The 20,379-nt window shown below is 40.7% G+C and overlaps 1 protein-coding gene across 8 annotated transcripts in view; it reads right to left on the bottom strand.

Moving 5' to 3' along the window:
- Positions 1-212: 212 nt before the first annotated feature.
- Positions 213-20,379, bottom strand: part of EOGT (EGF domain specific O-linked N-acetylglucosamine transferase) — a 44,286-nt gene continuing 24,119 nt past the window's right edge. For 7 of the 8 annotated variants that reach the window (XM_060202899.1, XM_060202900.1, XM_060202904.1 and 4 more), the window contains 9 exons: positions 19,884-19,976; positions 19,286-19,357; positions 18,883-18,969; positions 17,389-17,457; positions 9,270-9,331; positions 7,436-7,555; positions 3,913-4,015; positions 1,381-1,472; positions 213-657 (listed from right to left, as the gene is read on the bottom strand). In XM_060202899.1, coding sequence (XP_060058882.1) covers positions 600-657; positions 1,381-1,472; positions 3,913-4,015; positions 7,436-7,555; positions 9,270-9,331; positions 17,389-17,457; positions 18,883-18,969; positions 19,286-19,357; positions 19,884-19,976 — 756 coding nt within the window. In that variant the 3' untranslated portion in view covers positions 213-599. The remainder of the gene's footprint in view (positions 658-1,380; positions 1,473-3,912; positions 4,016-7,435; positions 7,556-9,269; positions 9,332-17,388; positions 17,458-18,882; positions 18,970-19,285; positions 19,358-19,883; positions 19,977-20,379) is intronic. The other variant, XM_016188246.2, reaches the window with a different exon arrangement.

Genomic DNA, 20,379 nt, shown 5'->3' with positions numbered 1-20,379 from the left:
AAGCTTGAACTGATCTTAGGTAAAAATCACAGTTTTTACAGGGAAGTGTTAAATGTTTTTCCTACATGAAGATTATGGCAAATAAAATAGCTAATTTAAGTTTACTCACATATATCTTAAACAAGGTTGATGTCTCTGAAATCATAATCTCACGGTACTCTATAAAAACATTCACAAGTTCTAAAGATAATAAAGTTGAAAACTTTGGCATTCTTAAATCTCAGTTACTCCTGTGAAAATATCTCTAATTTTTGAACTACTGAAGGCAAAGTTTTCAGTGCAAAAAATAGTTTCTTGATAAATAGTAATGACATAAAATTCACACAAAGTAGTTAAAGACTATAAAACACATAGGTAACACTCTGAAAGCATGTTTTTTGTATAGCAAAGCTCAGTTGTGGTCTATGAAATAACAGTTTACTTCACTGAATTAACTGTGTGTCTGGGTGACAGAAACATTCCTTTTTTTTTTTTTTTTTTTTTTGGTTTTGGCAAATAGACTTAAATGATTTATAGCTCATCATGTGTTTTCCTAAAGGGCCACTTTGGGTGTTGTGTTACGTGATCTGCAGCCTGGAGGACAAGGTTCATAAATTCTTCTACATCAAATGAGTAGTTGGTAAACTTTGGATGCTCTCCCAGAGTTGGGTGGTGGCCCTGCAAAAAATGAAATTAAATAAATAAGTTGCCTGAGCAACAACTTTAACTTATGTTCTATATCAGAAAAAAAAAAAAAAAAGGAGGAAGAGGGAAGAGGAGGAGAAAAAGGAGGAGGAGGAGGTACAACTGTGAAGATGAAGGAGGAGAAAAAGGAAGAGTAGGTAGAGGAAGAGGAATAAGAAGGAGGAGAAGAGTGATCTAGGAGGTGATGCAGTGGATAAAGCACTGAATTCTCAAGCATGAGGTTCTGGGTTTGATCCCCAGAAGCACATGTACCAGATGTCTGGTTCTTTCTCTCTCCCCCTCTATCTTTCTAATAAATAAATAAAATATTTTTTTAAAAAAAGGAAAAGGAGGAGGTGGAGAAGGTGAAGAAAACAAGCTGTCTCTAAAACTCTGTGAAAACTACAGTGGTGTGGAACTATACCCTGTAATTTCATAATCTTGTCAAGCACTATTGATCACAAATAAAAAGGCCATGTACCATATATTTGCAGCTCTGAAGATCACACCATACCTGCCATAGTTACTCAGCTCTACCACTGAAGTGTGTTAACAGCTAAGGACAACACATAAACCAGAGATCGAGGCTGAGTACCAATCACACTTGATTTAAAAAAAAAAAAAAAAAAAGGCAGTGTGGAGCTTAGCAGTGGGGCACTCAGTTGAGTGTACATGCTACCATGCACAAGGACCCACGTTCAAGCCCTTGGTTCCTACCTGCAGGGGCAGGTGGGGCTCACAAGGGGGTGAAGCAGGTCTGCAAGTTTCTTCTTATTTATCTCACCCTCCCCTTTCAATCTCTCCTTGTCCTATCAAAATAAAAAGATAGGAGGGAAAAAAAAAAAAAGAAAGAAAAAGGTTGCTGGAAGCAGTGGGTTCATTGTGCAAGTACCAAGCCCCCATAGATAACTCTAGTGTTGTTTTTAAAAATAATATGTACGAACAGTTTGCAGTAGAATGGTCTACAGTTTGTCTATTCTGTTGATCCCATCTATACATAACTGAATAGCTGCTTCTAGGGCCAAATTTCCCAAAGTTGCCTTATCACCCTAAAGACAGTGAGTAATAGTTTCCCCTTCCCTGCCCCCCAGTTTGTAAGTATTAATATGACAACAAATTAACTCAAGAGAAACAACTTATCTATGAATTTCATTGACTTTTATTCATACTAATAATTAGACATTTTAAACCAATTAAATGAGGCCAGGTGGTGGCACACCTGGTTGAGCACATGTTACAATGTGCAAGTACCCGGGTTAAAGCCCCCAGTTCCCACCTGCAGGGGGAAAGCATGGTGAGTGGTGAAGCAGGGCTGCAGGTGTCTCTCTTTCTCCCTCTTTATCTCCCTTCCCTCTCAATTTCTCTGTCTCTATCAAATAAATACTAAATAGCAGGGGCCAGGCAGTTATGCACCTGGTTAAGCACACATAGTATGAAGCGCAAGGACCCACACAAGGATTTGGGTTTGAGTCCCCAGCTCCTCACTTGCAGCAGGGACACTTCACAAGTGGTGAAGCAGGTCTGCAGGTGTCTATCTTTCTCTCTCCCTATCTCCCATTCTCCTCGCAATTTCTGTCTATCCGATAAAATGGGGGGAAAAATGGCTGACAGGAGCAGTGGATTCGTAGTGCTGACACTGAGCCCCAGTGATAATCCTGGAGGGATAAAGAATAGGAAAGCTTTGTTTGGCTTTGTATGTTAACTCTCTTTTCAATCACCAGGTTCCAGATGCCACCAGGATGCTGGCTAGGCTTCCCTGGATTGAAGACCCCACCAATGTGTCCTGGAGCTCAGCTTCCCCAGAGACACACCTTACTAGGGAAAGAGAGAGGCAGACTGGGAGTATGGACCGACCAGTCAACGCCCATGTTCAGCGGGGAAGCAATTACAGAAGCCAGACCCTCTACCTTCTGCAACCCTCAACGACCCTGGGTCCATGCTCCCAGAGGGCTAGAGAATGGGAAGGCTATCATGGGAGAGGGTGGGTTATGGGGATTGGGTGGTGGGAATTGTGTGGAGTTGTACCCCTCCTACCTTATGCTTTTGTTCACTAATCCTTTCTTAAATTAAAAATTTAAATAAAAAAAAAAAAAAAAAAAAGAATAGGAAAGCTATCAAGGGAGGGGATGGGATACGGAGTTCTGGCGGTGGGAACTGTGTGGAAATGTACCCCTCTTATCCTATAGTCTGGCCTATATTTCCATCTTATAAATAAAAATTATATATATATAAACTAAATAAATAAAATGTTTTTTAAAAATTGTAGGCGGAGGTAGATAGCATAATGGTTATGCAAAGAAACTCTCACGCCTGAGTCTCCAAAGTCCCAGGTTCAATCCCCCAAAACCACCATAAGCCAGAGCTGAGCAGTGCTCTGGTTAAAAAAAAAAAAATGTTAAAAATAAACTAATTAAAAAGTAAAATTAGTTAAATTATTTCACTGAAACTTACTTTAGGGGCCAGGTGGTGGGGTACCTAGTTGAGTGCACATGTTACAATGCACAAGGACCCAGGTTCAAGCTCCCAGTCCCCACCTGCAGGGGGAAAGATTCACAATCTCTGTCTCTCACCCTCTCTATTCCCCCCCCGCTTTCCTCTTGATTTCTGGCTGTCTCTATCCAATAAATAAATATAGATAATAAAAAATTTTTTTTTTAATTTTTTAAAGAAACTTTTCAAAAAAAAAAATACTTTATCAAGCCAGGTGATGTCACGCCAAGTAGAGTGCACATGTGACCATGCACAAGGACCCAGGTTCAAGCCCCCAACCACCTCCTGGAATGGGCACGCTTTACCATTAGTGAACCAGAGCTGCAGGTGTCTCTTTCTTTCTCTCTCCTCTATCCTTCACTCCCCTCTTAAGTTCTCTCTGTCCTATAAAATGAAAGAGGAAAGAAAGGGGAAGCATGGCTGCTGAGAGTGGTGGATTTGTCATACAGGCACCAAACCCCAGCAGTAACCCTGGTGTCAATTAAAAAAAGAATTTAAGAGATGAAAGACAATGACCAGATGGTTCCACTCATATGTGGTCTCTAAAGATCTGATACACATGAACTTGGGGAAAAAAAAAAAAAAAAACAGAAGCAAACAACTATTTCAAAGTATTTCAAAGACTTGTGAGAACTACGGTGGTTATCTTTGGGAGGTGTGAGGGTGGGGTCACACAATGTTTGTGGGTGAGGTTACAATCTTGTAAGGTCCTACTAATCACAAATAAATAATAATTAAAAAAAAAAAAAAAAAGCTTACCTTATCTTGAGGGAAGACTTTGTTCTGCCTTCGCCAGGTGATGTAGTAAATACCTCTCAGCCTGGCCAGGTCTAGGTAACAGCGTTCATCTTCACAGTTGTACCTAACGAGAGAAAAGTGCCACCTGGAACACTTCGTCTTAAGAATTTTACAAAATCTGTTTTCTGGGGGTAAAGATGCACTTCCGTGTAGGACCTTGCAGAAAGGTTCTGTATTTTAATAAATAAGACTTTAAAAGGTTGTTTTTAAAAATATGCTCCTAATTACTCTGACTGGAGTCTGTGTATTGCACCAAAGCAAAAGACTCTGAGGTGTGTGTGTGTGGGGGGGAGGGTTCAGGTCCTGAAGCATGATGGTAGAGGAGGACCTAGTGGGGGTTGAATTGTTACGTGGAAAACTGAGAAATGTCACATACGTACAAACTATTATATTTTAGTGTTGACTATAAACCAGTAATCCCCCAATAAAGAAATGAAAAAAAAATATTCTCATAGTTGTGGCTGAGAAAGTGGCTTGACATAGGTAATGTTTACCTAGGTGAAGAGCATGCTTTCTTTTTTTTTCCTCCAGGGTTATTGTTGGGCTTGGTGCCTGAACCATAAATCCACCGCTCCTGGAGGCCATTTCCCCCCCCCTTTTTTTTTTGTTGCCCTTGTTGTTGTAGCCTCGTTGTGGTTATTATTATTGCCATTGTTGATGTTGTTTGTTGTTGGATAGGACAGAGAGAAATGGAGAGAGGAGGGGAAGACAGAGAGGGGGAGAGAAAGACAGACACCTGCAGACCTGCTTCACCGCCTGTGAAGCTACTCCCCTGCAGGAGGGGAGCCGGGGGCTCGAACCCGGGTCGTCGAACCCAGGTCCTTACGCCGGTCCTTGTGCTTTGCGCCACATGCGCCTAACCACTGCGCCACCGCCCCACCCCCAAGAGCATGCTTTTTAAACCTGAGACTCTGAGTTCAGTTCCTGGCACTACACTTGATCAGGGTGAGACTACAGTCTTTCTTTGTATCACATACTAATTTTTAAATGAACTTTAAAAACAATAAATCCTTTTTTTATATATATAGACCACTGCTCAACTCTGGTTTATGATAGTTCAGGGGATTGAACCTGAGACTTTGGAGCCTCAGACACGAGAATCTCTTTGCATACCCATTATGCTATCTACATAATAAATAAATATGTAGATAAATAAATCATCTAAATCAATATAAAAACCAGGAGAGGGGGCCAGGTGGTGGCACACCTGGTTAAGTGCAAGAACCTGAGCAAGGATACTGGTTCAAGCTCCTGGCTCCCCAGGTGCAGTGGGATTATTTTAAATACAGTGAAGGAAGTGTAGGTGTCTCTCTGTCTCTCTCCCTATCTTTCCCTCCCCTTTCAATTTCTCTCTGTCCTATCCAAAAATAAAAAGGGAAAAAATGGCCACCAGGAGCAGTGGATTCATAGTGCAGGCACTGAGTCCCAACAATAATAGCCCTGGAGACAGAAAAAGAGAGAGACCAGGAGAGCACACACCTTAACACACATGAAGACCTGGGTCAAGTGTCTGTCACCATGTGGGAGTAGCCTGCTCAGGGGCTCTCTGTCTCTCTCCCTCTCCCTCTCCCTCTCCCTCTCCCTCTCCCTCTCCCTCTCCCTCTCCATCTCCCTCTCCGTGTGTGTGTGTGTGTGTGTGTGTGTGTGTGTGTGTGTGTGTGTGTGTGTGTGTGTGCGCGCGCACATGAGTGCATCTATCTGTGATTGAAAGCAGGAAAAAAAATCAATTGGGAGCAATGGAATCCAGCAGGTGCCAGGCCCCATGCAAGCCCTGGCCAAGACCTGGCAGTGAAATAATTATTCTCATAACTAGATTACTGGGCTTTTAAGTGCAAAAATAGCATCTAAGAATGATGGGATCTGGCCTTTCAATAGAATCACTGCCTATGATGTTGATATTATTTAATACCTTGGTCTCATCTGCACATAGGGAATTAGGGTAGAAAACACTCATGTAAGCTAAAATGCAAAAGCCAAACACAGGCCCTGCTGAACTCTAAGGCCCAGGATTTTCCACTTGCATTTCTTGCCTTCCCTCTCTTTCTCCAGGAGAAATGAGCAACTGTGAGGGAATCCTCAGTTACCTATTTCTCTAAAAGATGTATTGGGGAGAGGGCAGGAGGCAGCGCACCGGGTTAAGTGCACATAATAGAAAGTGCAAGGACAAGCACTAGGATCCCGGTTCAAGCCCCCAGTTCACCACCTGTAGGGGGGTTATTCCACAGGTGATGAAGCAGGTCTGTAGGTGTCTTTTTCTCCCTGTCCTATTCAATTATAAAAAGAAAGAAAGAAAAAAAATGGCCACCAGGAGCAGTGGATTCAAAATGCCAGTACTGAGCCCCAGCAATAACCCTGGAAGCAAATTAATAAGTAAACAAATAAGACAAAAGATAAACTTGGGATCATAGTGCATGATGGTGGAAAAGGAGCTCGGCTGGGGTGAGAGTGTTTTGCGCAGGCACCTAATTAAGGGGAGATGAGAAGTTGTGTCCATGTGTGTGTGTGTGTGGGGGGTAGATAGCATAATGGTTATGCAAAGAGACTCTCATGCCTGAGGCTCCAAAGTCCCAGGCTCAATCCCCCACACCACCATAAGCCAGAGTTGGGCAGTGCTCTGGTGCCTCTCTCTCTCTCTCTCTGCATCTCTCTCAAAAATAAAATAAATAAAATATTTAGAAAAAAGAAAGAAGTTGTATCCATGTGTCAACCACTGTATTATAATCCATTAAACCCTCCCCCTAAATATATATATACATATATATATATATATATATATATTAAATGGTTCTGCACAGTAGAATTCATGAGACCCCCGACACAATTTTTAAAAAAACCAACACTAATAAATTTAAAAAAAAATTCCCTCTTCTCCAAATCCCTATCAATCACCATTCAACTCTCTGTCTCTATGAATTTAATTATTCTAACCATCTCATGTAACTGAAATCCTTTGTGGGTAATTTAATTCACTTAGCAAAACGTCTTCAAGGTTAAATCACACTGAACCAAGGAGCAAGGCTTCCTCACATTTTAGGGCTGAATAATATTCATATGTATAAATATAGTTTTGTTTAATCATCCATCAGAGGAGATCCGGGTTGCTTCTCGATCTTGGCAGTTGTGGACGGCGCTGCTGCAAACCTGGGTGTGGATCATTTTGAACACATTAAGTATGCTGAGTGTGAGAAATGCTCACAGTCTGTAGCACACAGGAATGAACTTGGGGGAAAAAATCACAGAGTCACCCTTTTCATTTCACACTGAGATGGGGAAGAAAGGAACAGCTTGCTTGCTGAGTGCAATGGCAGGCTATGGGCTTCACATTTGTAGCTTGAGTTTTTTTTTTTTCCTTCTAGATATCTGTATGATGTGACTTCCCTACACTGATTAAATATAAAGCCCTCTGATGTTCTGAATGAAAGTCTCAGCATGCATGAAAAGCATTACAAGCTGCCCTACCAAAAAACTGCTACCAAATACTTACAGTTCAAACACAGCAGCCCAGTCTGGAAGGAAAAGTAAGTGGGTAAGGCCTGCTCCATGGATTCCAATAAATATGTCTGTGTTATGTGTGATCCTCAACTGATCTAAAAAGCCAAGTTCCCTGTGAACATAATAAAAGGCAGGTGGAGAAAATAAAGAAATTTAGCTGAATGAGTTCATAATTCTTTGAACAGTATTTATATAAGTATCTTTCTCTTTTCTTAAAGATTTATTTTTTTGTTTGTTTATCTCTTTGAAAGACAGAGAGGGGCTAGGCAGTGGCTCACCTGGTTAAGCACAAGCATTATAGGGCACAAGGACCCAGGTTCAAGCCCTTGGTCAGGAGGAAAGCTTCACAAGTGGTGAAGCAGGGCTGCAGCTGTTTCTCTGTCTCTTTCCCTTTTTACCTCCTCTTTCCCTCTCAATTTCTCTGTCTCTATCCAATAAATAAAAAATATATAATTTTTAAAAATAAGAAAAAACAGAAAGACAGAGAGAGGGAACACCAGAATATAACCATGACACATGTAATGCCAGGGTCTGAACTCAGAAGCTCAGGCTTGAAAGTCCAACACTTTATCCACTACTCTACCTCCTACACCACTCAAGCATCTTTCTCAATGTAAATAATATTCCTCCATAACTTTTGATAATTTCAAACTTGTTCTAATAATTAATAATAATAAATTAACAACAAAAGCATTTAGTAACTTAATATTTTTCCAACCAAGTTTAACTTTAAAAAAAAAGCTTTTCGAAGAAACATTTTTCTTAATTAATTAAACATGTTCTTAAATGAAAAAAATCAAAACATTACATAAAACTAAAAACTATTACTCAAAGGCTAAACACTAGCTCACTGATAGACTGTATACCTTGCCATATGTGAGACACTAGGTTCAAACCCTGGCACCACATGGAAATACCACAGAAGCACTGGGGAAGCTCCATGGATAGTGGAGTGGTGTTATGACTCCCCCACCCCATCTGAAGTAAAAGAATGAAAAAAAAAAAAATCAACACAGGAGCAGTGGAATCGCTTAATGTATGAAGCCACAATGCTGAAATAAAAAGTATTATTCAAAATATAGATACCTACTATTGGAAGGCAAAACTCTGGGTCTGAATCCTGTTCTCTCATTACAGGGGAGGGGGTAAAATTATGATGTTAAGGAGATGGTATGACACACTAGGACCAAACTGAAAACTATTTCCTTAAGATAATATATTTTCAAAATAAAATCAATTCTTTTTTTTTTTTTTTTCCTCCAGGATTATCACTGGGGCTTGGTGCCTGCACTATGAATCTACTGCTCCTGGAGGCCATTTTCCCCATTTTTGTTGCCCTTGCTGCTGCTGTTGTTGTTATATAGAACAGAGAGAAGGGGAAGACAGAGAGGGGGAAAGAAATATAAACACCTGTAGACCTGCTTCGCCACCTGTGAAGCGATGCCCCTGCAGGTGTTGAGCCAGGGGTGTGAACCTGTACCCTTATCCTGATCCTTGTGCCAGTGTGCTTAACCCACTGCGCTACTTCCCAGCCCCCCAAACCAATTCTTTTTGCTGTAAGTCAAGTCATTTAGTGCCACCTGAGCACACTGATGGTCACAACAGGGCATTTTTCTGCCCCTGCAACAGACCAAGCCACAATCTTATGCACATTAGGGCTGTAAAAATGCCCTTTGAATTCAAAACACTAGAAGTAGAGAGTGAGATCCAAAAAGGTTCACTGAAATGGGGTCAGGAAGAAATACTGGAAAAAGGGGTGAAGTCCCCCCAGCCCCACTTACCTAAAGTAAAGAAAAGTAAACAACCAAGAGTGGGTTATGACTTACTTATATTTGTAATCCACAATCTGCACCTCAAATGTAGACACTGTTTTCAGAGCATTTACAAGCTGGGAAAACAAAACAAAACAGAAATGTCAAAATGTCTTTCTCTTCCTTCTCTTCTACTTTCCTTTGATCCCTAAAATTTATCTGTTTATTTATTGGTACAAAAAAATTCTTTCTTAAAAAAAAAATACAGTGTGTATTTTTGTTATCTTTATTTACTGGATAGAGGCAGCAAGAAATCAAGAAGGAATGGGTGGTAGAGAGGGAGAGAAACAGAGAGGCACCTGCAACACTGCTTCATCACATGCAGGTGGGGAAGAGGGGCTCGAACCTGGGTCCTTGTACATTGTAACCTGTGGACTCAACCGGGTGCACCAACAACCAGCCAGTACAAAATTGTTTCGGATGCAGGTTCTACCCTGTGTTGTTGGGAGTCTGGAAGGACAACATCCATATGGGGCAGTGTGCACTGGGCATGTGCAGAGTTAGCTATCATTGCTATTTGCTAGTTATTCCCTCACATTTCAGCATCTGTTGGTGACCAACCTACTGTGTTCCAGACATTACACTAAGATTTTCTTATATATATATATTTATTTCCTTTTGTTGCCCTTGTTTTACTGTTGTTGTTATTGATGTCATTGTTGTTGGATAGGACAGAGAGAAATGGAGAGAGATAGGGAAGACAGAGAGGGAAAGAGAAAGATAGACACCTGCAGACCTGCTTCACCGCCTGTGAAGCAATTCCCCTGCAGGTGGGGAGCCGGGGGCTCGAACCCGGATCCTTACACTGGCCCTTGAGCTTTGCGCCACTTGCGCTTAACCCGCTGCGATACCGCCCGACTCCCCTAAGAATTTTCTTCTCATCAACTCTCTTATTTCAGACAAACCCTTAGTACTCTGAACTTTGCCCTTAGAAAGTGTTTAGCAGAAAAAGTTTCATTTTCAGTATCTCTACAAAAAAAAAGAAAACACATGTTAGCAAGCAGGAACTAACTGTATACTTAATACGCTATTAAAACACAGCAATGTCGGGAGTCAGACAGTAGTGCAGTGGGTTAAGGGCACGTGGCACAAAGCGCAGGGACCTGTGTAAGGATCCCGGTTGGAGCCCCCGGCTCCCCACCTGCAGGGGAGTCGCTTCACAGGCAGTGACCCGGGTCGACAGGCGTCTTTATCTCCCCCTCTGTCTCCCCCTCCTCTCTCCATTTCTCTCCGTCCTATCCAACAATGATGACATCAATAACAATAATAACTACAACAACAATGAAAAACAAGGGCAACAAAAGGGAAAATAAATATTAAAAAATTAAAAAAAAAAAAACAGCATAGCAATGTCTGGGTAGTGGTACAACTAGTAGAGTAAACACATTACAGTGCACAAGGACCTGAGTTCAAGGCCCCTGACAGCAGGGGTGAAGCTTCATGAGTGGTGAAGCAGTGCTTCAGTTGGCTATCTCCCCCTTCCCTATCAATTTATCTCTATCAGAAAGAAAAAAGGGGGAGGGTGATGGCTGCCAGAGTGGTAGATTCATCATGCAGGTACCAAGCCCCAACTATAACCCTGGTGGCAAAAAACAAAACCAAACAAATAAAACATACTCATGGTTCTCTATGCCTTTCACAGGTCATTTAATCCAACCCCAGAGATCACTGACATTCAGAAATGTTGGCATCTGTATTCTGTTTTCTGGTGACGCACACTATCTTGAAACAGCAATGAATAGAAAATCTTCATTGAGTATGTCCCTAACTTAGGCTGGTACTTTTTTAATATTTTAATTATTTATGAGAAAGATAGGAGGAGAGAGAAAGAACCAGACATCACTCTGGCACATGTGCTGCCAGGGATCAAACTCAGGACCTCATGCTTGAGAGTCCAAAGCTTTATCACTATGCTACCTCCCGGACCACGGTACTTTTTTTTTTTTTAATTTTTGTTCTTTATTGGGGAGATTAACAGTTTATAGTCAACAGTAAAATTCAGTAGTTTGTATATGTGTAACATTTCTCAGTTTTTCACATAGCAATTCAGTGCCCCTCCAGGTCCTCCTCTGCCATCAAGTTCCAGGACCTGAACCCTGCCCCCACCCCAGAGTCTTTTACTTTGGCTCAATACACCAAACCCAGCCCAGGTTTTGCTTTGTGTTTTCTTATTTGATTTGATACTGACAGACAAGATTATGGGATAAGAGGGGCACAATTCACACAACTCCCACCACCAGCGTGCCATATCCCATTCCCTCCACTGGAAGCTTCCCCATTCTTTATCCCTCTGGGAATATGGACCAAAGATCTCAATGGGGTGCAGAAGGTCAGAGGTCTGGCTTCAGTAACTGCTTCTCTGCCAGACATGGGCATTGACAGGTCAATCCATACCCCCATAGGCTGGTTTTTTTTTTTCTTAAAGAATTTTATTGGGGGGGTTAATAATCTACAGTATAGTTGCTGGTACACAGATACAATTTCTCCTGTTCCCATGATAGATGTGTGCCAAACACTCTAACCCACATCTTTGGTCCTTTTTCACCATGCACCAGGACTCTGACATCCCCTCCACCCCCTAACTCCCCATAGTCTCTTGCTCTGGTACAATACTTAAATGTTTTAGGCATATTTTACTTAATCCTCATAAAATTCATGCCAAGATCATATTATTACTATGCCCATTTTATAAAAGATACCACAAAGGCTTAGAGAGTGAAAAGAAATTCCCCAGGACCTCCCAACTAGTAAATTATAGAATCAAAATCAAATCTAAGTCGTCAGATCACAGAACCTTGGTTCTGTGCTGGTGCACTCTACTTCCTGCTTATAAAAAGCAACAGGAAATGAGTGACCAAAATCCAAGTTCATCATTTGTTAACACATACAGAAACATAAAATTAAAGTTTCTCTTCCTAGACAGCTACAGGACTCTCACACTAGTGAAGCAGTTGAAGGAGTGAGGAGATAAAATCAAAATTCCACTTTCCAGGAGAAAATTAATCTGGTATGAACCCTGATCGTGTGATGAAATGAACCCATGTCTTTCATAATCCTAAAGCAAAATCACTTCCCCCCACCCACACACACACAATTCCTAGTCACACTAGAGAGGTGACCAGGTCTCCTCTGATATGACTGTTTCAATCCAGAGATGGGGCAGCACTGCACAAGAACCATGAATTAGACATCTGGATATTCTTATCTATTCACAAATGAAGATAGAGTCTAAAGGGCCTCTCTTCCTAATAGACTCTTTTTCATGCAAATGGAACCCCTCAGGGGAAAAGTAGCCAGTGAGTAGGGTGCTTTGAGGCTCAGAGGTGAAGCACAACTCTCAAGTCTCACCTTTGGGCAACATCAACTGGGCAGTCTTCTGGCTCTAAAAGCAGTTGATGGTCACACAGTTCCCTTTGACACTCTCTCCTTTCTACTGGATGTCTTCCCAGTAAGTTGTGCTATTCCTACACCTTTATCTCCCAAAAGACCAGGGACCTCAGTGGGTTCCCCTAACCCAAAGATCCATTTTTGTTAGAGCAGTAAAGAACTCTGTGAAGGAGCAGGGTCCAACCCTGATACGTAGGCTCATATCCCATCACTGTGCTCACTAGCTGAGTGAACTTAGCAAACCACTTAACCTCTAAGCCTCAGTATCCTTGTCTAGAAAAGAGAATAATGATAACATATCTACCTCATGGGTTGTGTGGGAGAGCTGGGAAACACACATTGGGAAGGGAGGGCACTTAGTAATATGTTTGGCACATAACTAGTGCTCAACATATGTTACTTCTGCCACTGTCTACTGCAGGTCTGCCTGCTAACGAGGCTTTCACCCATCTATCCCAACACTGCATTACTTGGTACATTTTTATTTCCAGGCCTTTAAAGCATACAAACACACACTGGTCATTTCTTCCATCCCCATAGCTTATAATCAATGCCTCATTACACCATGTGCTCCTGGTCTCCATAATTCATGTGGGTCTCAAGAAGTGATGCTAATCACATAATTTTGATCAACCTGACAGACATACAAATTAATCTGTGTAAAATAAAGCATTTTACTACTCAAAACCTAGAGCTCACCTCCCTCCAGCTTCATTGTTCTCAGCTCATTTTCACTGAACTGCTCAAGCTAAAAGCCTAGAAGTTGACACTTGATTCTCAGTCCCTTTCCCACTTTACTTCATGTGATAATTCAATGGAAGAATAGGTGCTTATCCAAAATACATTCTGTTATTTATTTATTTTAATTCTCACTGAGGTTTCACCACTCAGGCTGACTTTTTTAGAGACAGAAAGACACCACAACACTGAAATTTCTTCCAGTATGGTAGACCCAGACTCATACCTGGGTCACATGCATGACAAAACAGGCACACTATTTAGGCCAGTTATCTCCTCAGCCATAGAATTATACATTTTGACCCCACTCAAAAATGGGAAGAAGATATTAACAGAATATTCACAACAGAAGAAATCCAAAAGGCCAACAAACATATTTAAACATGCTCCAAGTCATTGATTATCAGAGAAATGCAAATAAAGACAACAATGAAATAAATGCCACTTTACTCCTGTGAGAATGTCATACATCAGAAAAGGTGGCAACAACAAATGCTGGAGAGGTTGTGGGAACAAAGGAACCCTCCTGCACTGCTGGTGGGAATGCAACCCCTGTGGAGAGCAGTCTGGAGAACTCTCAGAAGGCTAGAAGTGGACCTACCCTATGACCCTGCAATTCCTATCCTGGGGATAGATCCTAAGGAACCAATCACACCCATCTAAAAAGATTTGTATATACCCATGTTCATCGTAGCACAATTTGTAACAGCCAAAACCTGGAAGCAACCCAGGTGTTCAACAACAGATGAGTGGCTGAGCAAGTTGTGGTCTATAAACACAATGCAATACTACTGAGCTATTAAAAATGGTCATTTCACCTTTTTCACCCCATCTTGGATGGAGCTTGAAAGAATCATGTTAAGTGAGATGTTGGTATGCATGAGACCCCTTCTGTTTCATTTGGTTTAAATCCCCCCTGCTTAACACTATTCTATTTACATAACCACTTCATTCTATTTACATAACCACTGTTAACAAGCACCTCCCTCCAGGGCATTGGTTCAATCCCCACTGTTTTATGATATGTTTTTGCTCCACCCCCCCTCCTTGTCACACCCTGATCCCTTCTTTATCACACCCTGATTTTCACCAGTCACTTTTCTCTCCACCCTCTCTATGTCACATCCTGTTTCCACCCTACTTGGGAAGTATATATAAAGACAGCATTGTGAGTTTTAGAGTACTGTACTTTACCTTGAGTTTAGCTTAGCTCGTCATAGATTGTGCTGTGTCCTGCATGAATAAAGAGATACTGCCTACAGCTCAACCATGAGTCCCTGGTCATCTGTTACCTGCCCGTGAAGCCAGCCCGGCGAAAACAACATAACCCGTCGAAAACAACAGTGAGATAAGTCAGAAAGAGAAAGATGAATCTCATTCATAGGCATAAGCTGAAAAACAAGATCAGAAGGGAAAACACAAAAGGAGGACCTAGACTGGGTTTGATGTATTGCACAAAAGTAAAAGACTCAGGTCCTGGAACATGATGACAGAGGCCCTAGTGGAGGTTGTATTGTTATATGAAAAACTGGGAAATGATATGCATGTACAAACTACTGTATTTACTGTCGACTGTAAAGCATTAAACCTCCAATATTTTTTTTTAAAAAGAATTATGCATTTTGATATTTCTACTATTCTCATCTTTGTCTAAATTCTTACTAGTATTATGGTCACAACTCTTCATCATCTCTCTGCTCCTACTCTTGCAGTCAGATAAATTTAAAAATAAGTCATGCCTGCTGAAATAGTAATAGCTTACTTGGATAGTTGCTATTTTATCATGTACACAACCCAGGTTCAAGTCCAGCCCCTTCACCACACTGAAGGAAGTTTTGGTGCTATGGTCTGCACTCCTTCTAGAGTTTCAAGGGGCGGGGGAAGGGGAACCCTTGTATCTTCCAGCTTCTAGTAGTACCCACATTCTTGGTCTCCAGGCCCCATTCCTCATCAACATCGCTTGCCTGGCCCTGATTCTACCTTCACATCTTCTGATTCTTTTCTCTCTTTCACTCTTCCACTTTTATTTATTTATTAATTTATTTATTTTCCCTTTTGTTGCCCTTGTTTTTTATTATCATTATAGTTATTATTGATGCTGTTATTGATGCTGTTATGTCACTGTAAAAGGTGAAAGATTTGTACTATCTGAAGAGAAACCAGAGTACTGATGTTGTCATTGTTAGATAGGACAGAGAGAAATAAAGAGAGGAGGGGAAGACAGAGAGGGGGAGAGAAAGACATCTGCAGACCTGCTTCACCGCTTGTGAAGCAACCCCCCCCCCTTGCAGGTGGGGAGCCGGGGCTCGAACTGGGATCCTTACGCCAGTCCTTGCACTTTGTGCCATGTGCGCTTAACCCACTTCGCTACCACCCGACTCCCCCCTCTTCTACTTTTATGGAAGTGCTGACCTGAAATCTTGGCCAGTATAAAGAATCTAGCTGCGAAAAAGACTTTCCTGATAGATGCAAAAGCTCTCTACATCTCCAGATGCTCTCACGTGACTTTCATTTCCTTTTAGCACGATCATCTTACTGACTTCACTTATTTCTTGTCTTATCTGTATCCAGAGCTTAAGCACCATGCAAAGATCATCCCTGGCATAGTTGCTACAGTCCTCTACAACAAGGCCCCACACATAGCAGATGCTTGATACATTTTTGTGAAATCAATACCACTTTTAGGAGCCGTGCTATGGTAGACAGTGGCTTTGCATAGTGCTCTTACTGAAGTTAATATAATTTTGAGTTGATACTGTTGAAATGAGTTGGGAAGACTAGCAAGTGAACAATTTCTTTTTCTTTCTTCCTTTATTTTCCTCTTCTTCTATTTTTTTTTTACTTCTATTTATTTATTTATTTTTATTTTTAACCAGAGCACTGATCAACTCTGTCTTATGGTGGTGTGAGGGATTGAACTTGGGATTTAGGAGCCTCAGGCATGAGAGTCTCTTTGCGTAACTATTATTATGCTATCTACCCCTCATCTCTACATTTCTTTTTTTAATCAGATAGGACAGAGAAAAATTGAGAAGAGAGGGAAGGTAGAGAAGGAGAGAGAAAGACACCAACAGACCTGCTTCACCACTCATGAAGCCTGCAGGTGGGAAGCAGGGCCTTGAACCTGGGTCCTTGTGCACCATAATGTGCACTTAACTAAGTGTGCCATTGCCCAGCCCCAAAGTGAGCAATTTCTAAGACACCTTGAAGTGAATGGGCCGCTGGAAGCTACAGTATTGTCACGCTCCAGAAACTCACAAGACACTATCGCTTTGTCGCTACAACTTTGTCCAGGGACAGAAAGTTAGACAATCTGTGGCAAGAGAGACAGGACAGTTTCTATCCCGTTGCCACTCTGAGTTGATACAGATGAATCATTAATAAAGCAAACCTAGCTTGGGCAACAGGTGGTTTGGTGAATTCTAGCAGAAATTCAAACCTAGTAAAAGATCTGGAAGTAGCCATCAGACTTGTTGGTAGTGACACATTGCAACTAGATACCTGATGATTTCAGACCTGAGGTATACTTAATATCTAGCCCAGCACCTGAAGGACCAGTAACTTACTGAGACAAGTTGTCATTTAGTTTCTGAGTTTAGATGTAGGATGTTTAGACCAATCATGGTTTTCCAAATCCAATTACTCACATACCCCACTTTTTGTCCTGCTCCCTACAGAATCAACTCCTTTGTACACTGGAATTCATGGTATATTGTAAGACTTCCTATAAAAAGGCCCCTGGCCCGAAATGGGGTTTTTCATTGTTCATTCCATCTCCTACAGGGGTGCACAGACAGTGAAGTCACCTCTAAGGTCAGACACATAAGTCATGTCTCTCTGAGTAATCTTCTGGGATCATGCCTCACACTTTTCCAAAAGCTAATAATTTCAAACCACTACATCTATAGGTAAAAGAAATAAAGAATATAGAAGAAATAAAGCAGGTTAAACAAGAAATAAGAGGTTACATTCAACACAAAGATATTAAAAATGCATGCCAAAAACTAACCTCATTTTGATTTAGTATTTTCCGGTATTCTGTGCTCCGTGCAAGAATAGTGACTCGAATTTTTCCAGCCTACAAATGGAAAAAAGGTGAAATAATCCTATATATAACAGGAGAGATGAATGAACTAAACTTAAAATGTGATTTTCACAGAGGTGAAGCTTAATAATAAAGCTACATTTATGAAACTTCAGTAGCCTGTTTACTTCACAATGTTCTCAAGCAATAAAAATCCGCCTACTTTAGTCACAGAAGACAAAAGTTATTCATCACGTTATTTCTGTTTAGTTGGATGGGTGGATTATTTTGGTAAGAATATGTGGGCTAACCGAGGGACTTGAGAAGACAGGATATGAAGAGACAGGAGAAAGGCAAAGGAGAAATAACTTTCCTCTACATTTCCTGGTATATATATTTGCATTTTTTTTCTTTATTGGAGGGATTAGTGGTTTACAGTCAACAGTAAAACACAGTAGTTTGTATATGTGTAACATTTCTCAGTTTTCTACACAGCAATTCAACCACCACTAGGTCCTCTTCTGTCATCATGTTCCAGGACCTGAAACCCCCCCTCCCCCAGAGTCTTTTATTTTGCTGTAATACATCAAACCCAGACCAAATTCTGCTTTGTGTTTTCTTTTTTTCTTTCCTTCTTTTTTTTTTTTCCTTCAGGATTATGATGGGGCTTGGTGCTTGCACTGGGAATCCACTGTTCCTGGAAGCCTTTTTTTTTTTTTCCCATTTTGTTGCCCTTATTGTTGTCGTTACTGTTATTGTTGCCATTGATGTTGTTAGATAGGACAGAGAGAAATTGAGAGAGATGGGGAGGTAGAGAGGGAGAGAAAGACAGACACCTGCAGACCTGCTTCACCACTTGTGAAGTGACCCCCCCTACAGGTGGGGAGCCGGGGGCTCAAAATCACAATCCTTATGCCGGTCCTTGCACTTTGTGCCATGTGTGCTTAAGCCACTGCACTACCGCCCAGCCTCCTGCTTTGTGTTTTCTTATTTTTTTAACTTCTTTTTTTTATTATTATTATTAGTGATTGACAAGACTGTGGGATAAAAGGAGTACAATTCATACAATTCCCACCACCATCCCCTCCATTGGAAGGTTCCTTATTCTTTCATAGGCTGTTGAACTCTGATTTGGGATCATAATCTGGTTAAAAAAAAAAATCATTAACCGAGCCCCCGGCTCCCCACCTGCAGGGAAGTCGCTTCACAGGCGGTGAAGCAGTTCTGCAGGTGTCTATCTTTCTCTCCCCTTCTCTGTCTTCCCCTCCTCTCTCCATTTCTCTCTGTCCTATCTAACAATGACGACATCAACAACAATAACAACTACAACAACAATGAAAAACAAAAAGGGCAACAAAAGGGGAAAAAATAAAAAATTAAAATATATATATATAAAATCATTAACACAGAAAATACTATCTTCTGATCATTTCATTTTTTCTTCAAAAGTGGCATTGAGAACCACAATGTCTTAATTACCTTCGGGCCATTCTGGGTGATGTTCAGTCTGTATAGCACATGCTGGGAAAATGCCCTGAATAGTCCAGTATTTTGACAGCCAGATATCTGCAATTTAAATAATAGTTCATATTACAAGAAATATTTCCACATTAATACCTCAGATGTCCTCACGTTATGTATAAATGCTATATTAAAGTCTACGAATAGCAACCTGGGAGATGACAACGTGATAAAGTATTAGACTCTCAAGCATGAGGTGCTGAGTTTGATTCCTGTAACTCCATGTGCCAGAGTGATGTTCCGGTTCATATTCTCTCTCTCATTTCTCTCATAAATAAAGAAGTACATCTTTTTTTAAAAAAAAAATCTATTAATAATAATTTCTATCAATATGAATGTTTCAAATAGATGATAAGCTTACCAAAGGAGTATTGTAGAAGAGCCCGTATCTCATTCGGGGGAGTAATGAAAAGATAGCTTCTTTAAAACATACCTATGAGTGAAGAAAATTTAAAAGGCCAGAGAGTACAATTTGCATCTTCACACCAGAACAACATTTATAATTATAGAAAAGACCTTTGGGGCCAGGAAGTGGCAAACATGTATACAAGGACCTGAGTTCAAGCCCCTGTTCCCCACCAGCAGGGGGAAAACTTTAGGTGTGGTGAAGCAGGGCTGCAGGGTTGTCTTTCTGTCTCTCTCCTTCTCTATCTTCTCCTCCCCTGTTAATTTACCTCTGTCTCTATCCAATAATAAATAAAATAAAATAAATTTAAAAAATAAATTTTAATTTCTATTTTAGACTAAAATGGTTTGAATAGAAAACCATTTCACTGAAGTGAAATTCACATTGTGACAAAGCTAAATGTCATTAATAACAATGAGGATTCTGGTTATAAAAAAGGAAACAAGAAGTAAAAAAATCAAAGTAATAGAAATCCACATTAAATATTTATTTGATAAGTGGGTTATGGAGTGATAGTTATTCACAAACATGTCAGCAGAACTGCCAGTAGTACCCTTTTGGAGTCATATGCTTTCAGGTGTATAACATCATAATCAGTAAATGCTCTCCATGTATCTGCAAACAGGTCCCCATATCCATAGGTACTCTGAAGTGGAAAAAAATAATAAGTTAGGGTAGTTTAAGAATACAGCATGGCTTTTCAAAAATACCACAACATACCTGAATTGGCTTGTTCAGATTAAAAACAAATGATACTAAACAAATTCATAAAACACACATGATGAAAATGAATTTCCATCTTGGGCAGGAGCAAACACACACACACAGCCATCAGAAATAAATATCATCCTCACACCTACAGACATCTGATCTTTGACAAAAGAAATCCAAAAGGCCAACAAACATATGAAAAAGTCATTGATTATAAGAGAAATGCAAATAAAGATAAGAATGAAATACCACTTCACTCCTGTGAGAATGTCATACATCAGAAAAGGTAGCAACAACAAACGCTGGAGAGGTTGTGGGAACAAAGGAACCCTCCTGCA

Source organism: Erinaceus europaeus, chromosome 12, assembly GCF_950295315.1.
Source record: "Erinaceus europaeus chromosome 12, mEriEur2.1, whole genome shotgun sequence".
Lineage (NCBI taxonomy): Eukaryota > Metazoa > Chordata > Mammalia > Eulipotyphla > Erinaceidae > Erinaceus > Erinaceus europaeus.
Note: the sequence above shows the minus strand (reverse complement) of the source record. Positions and strands in the feature narration are given on the sequence as shown.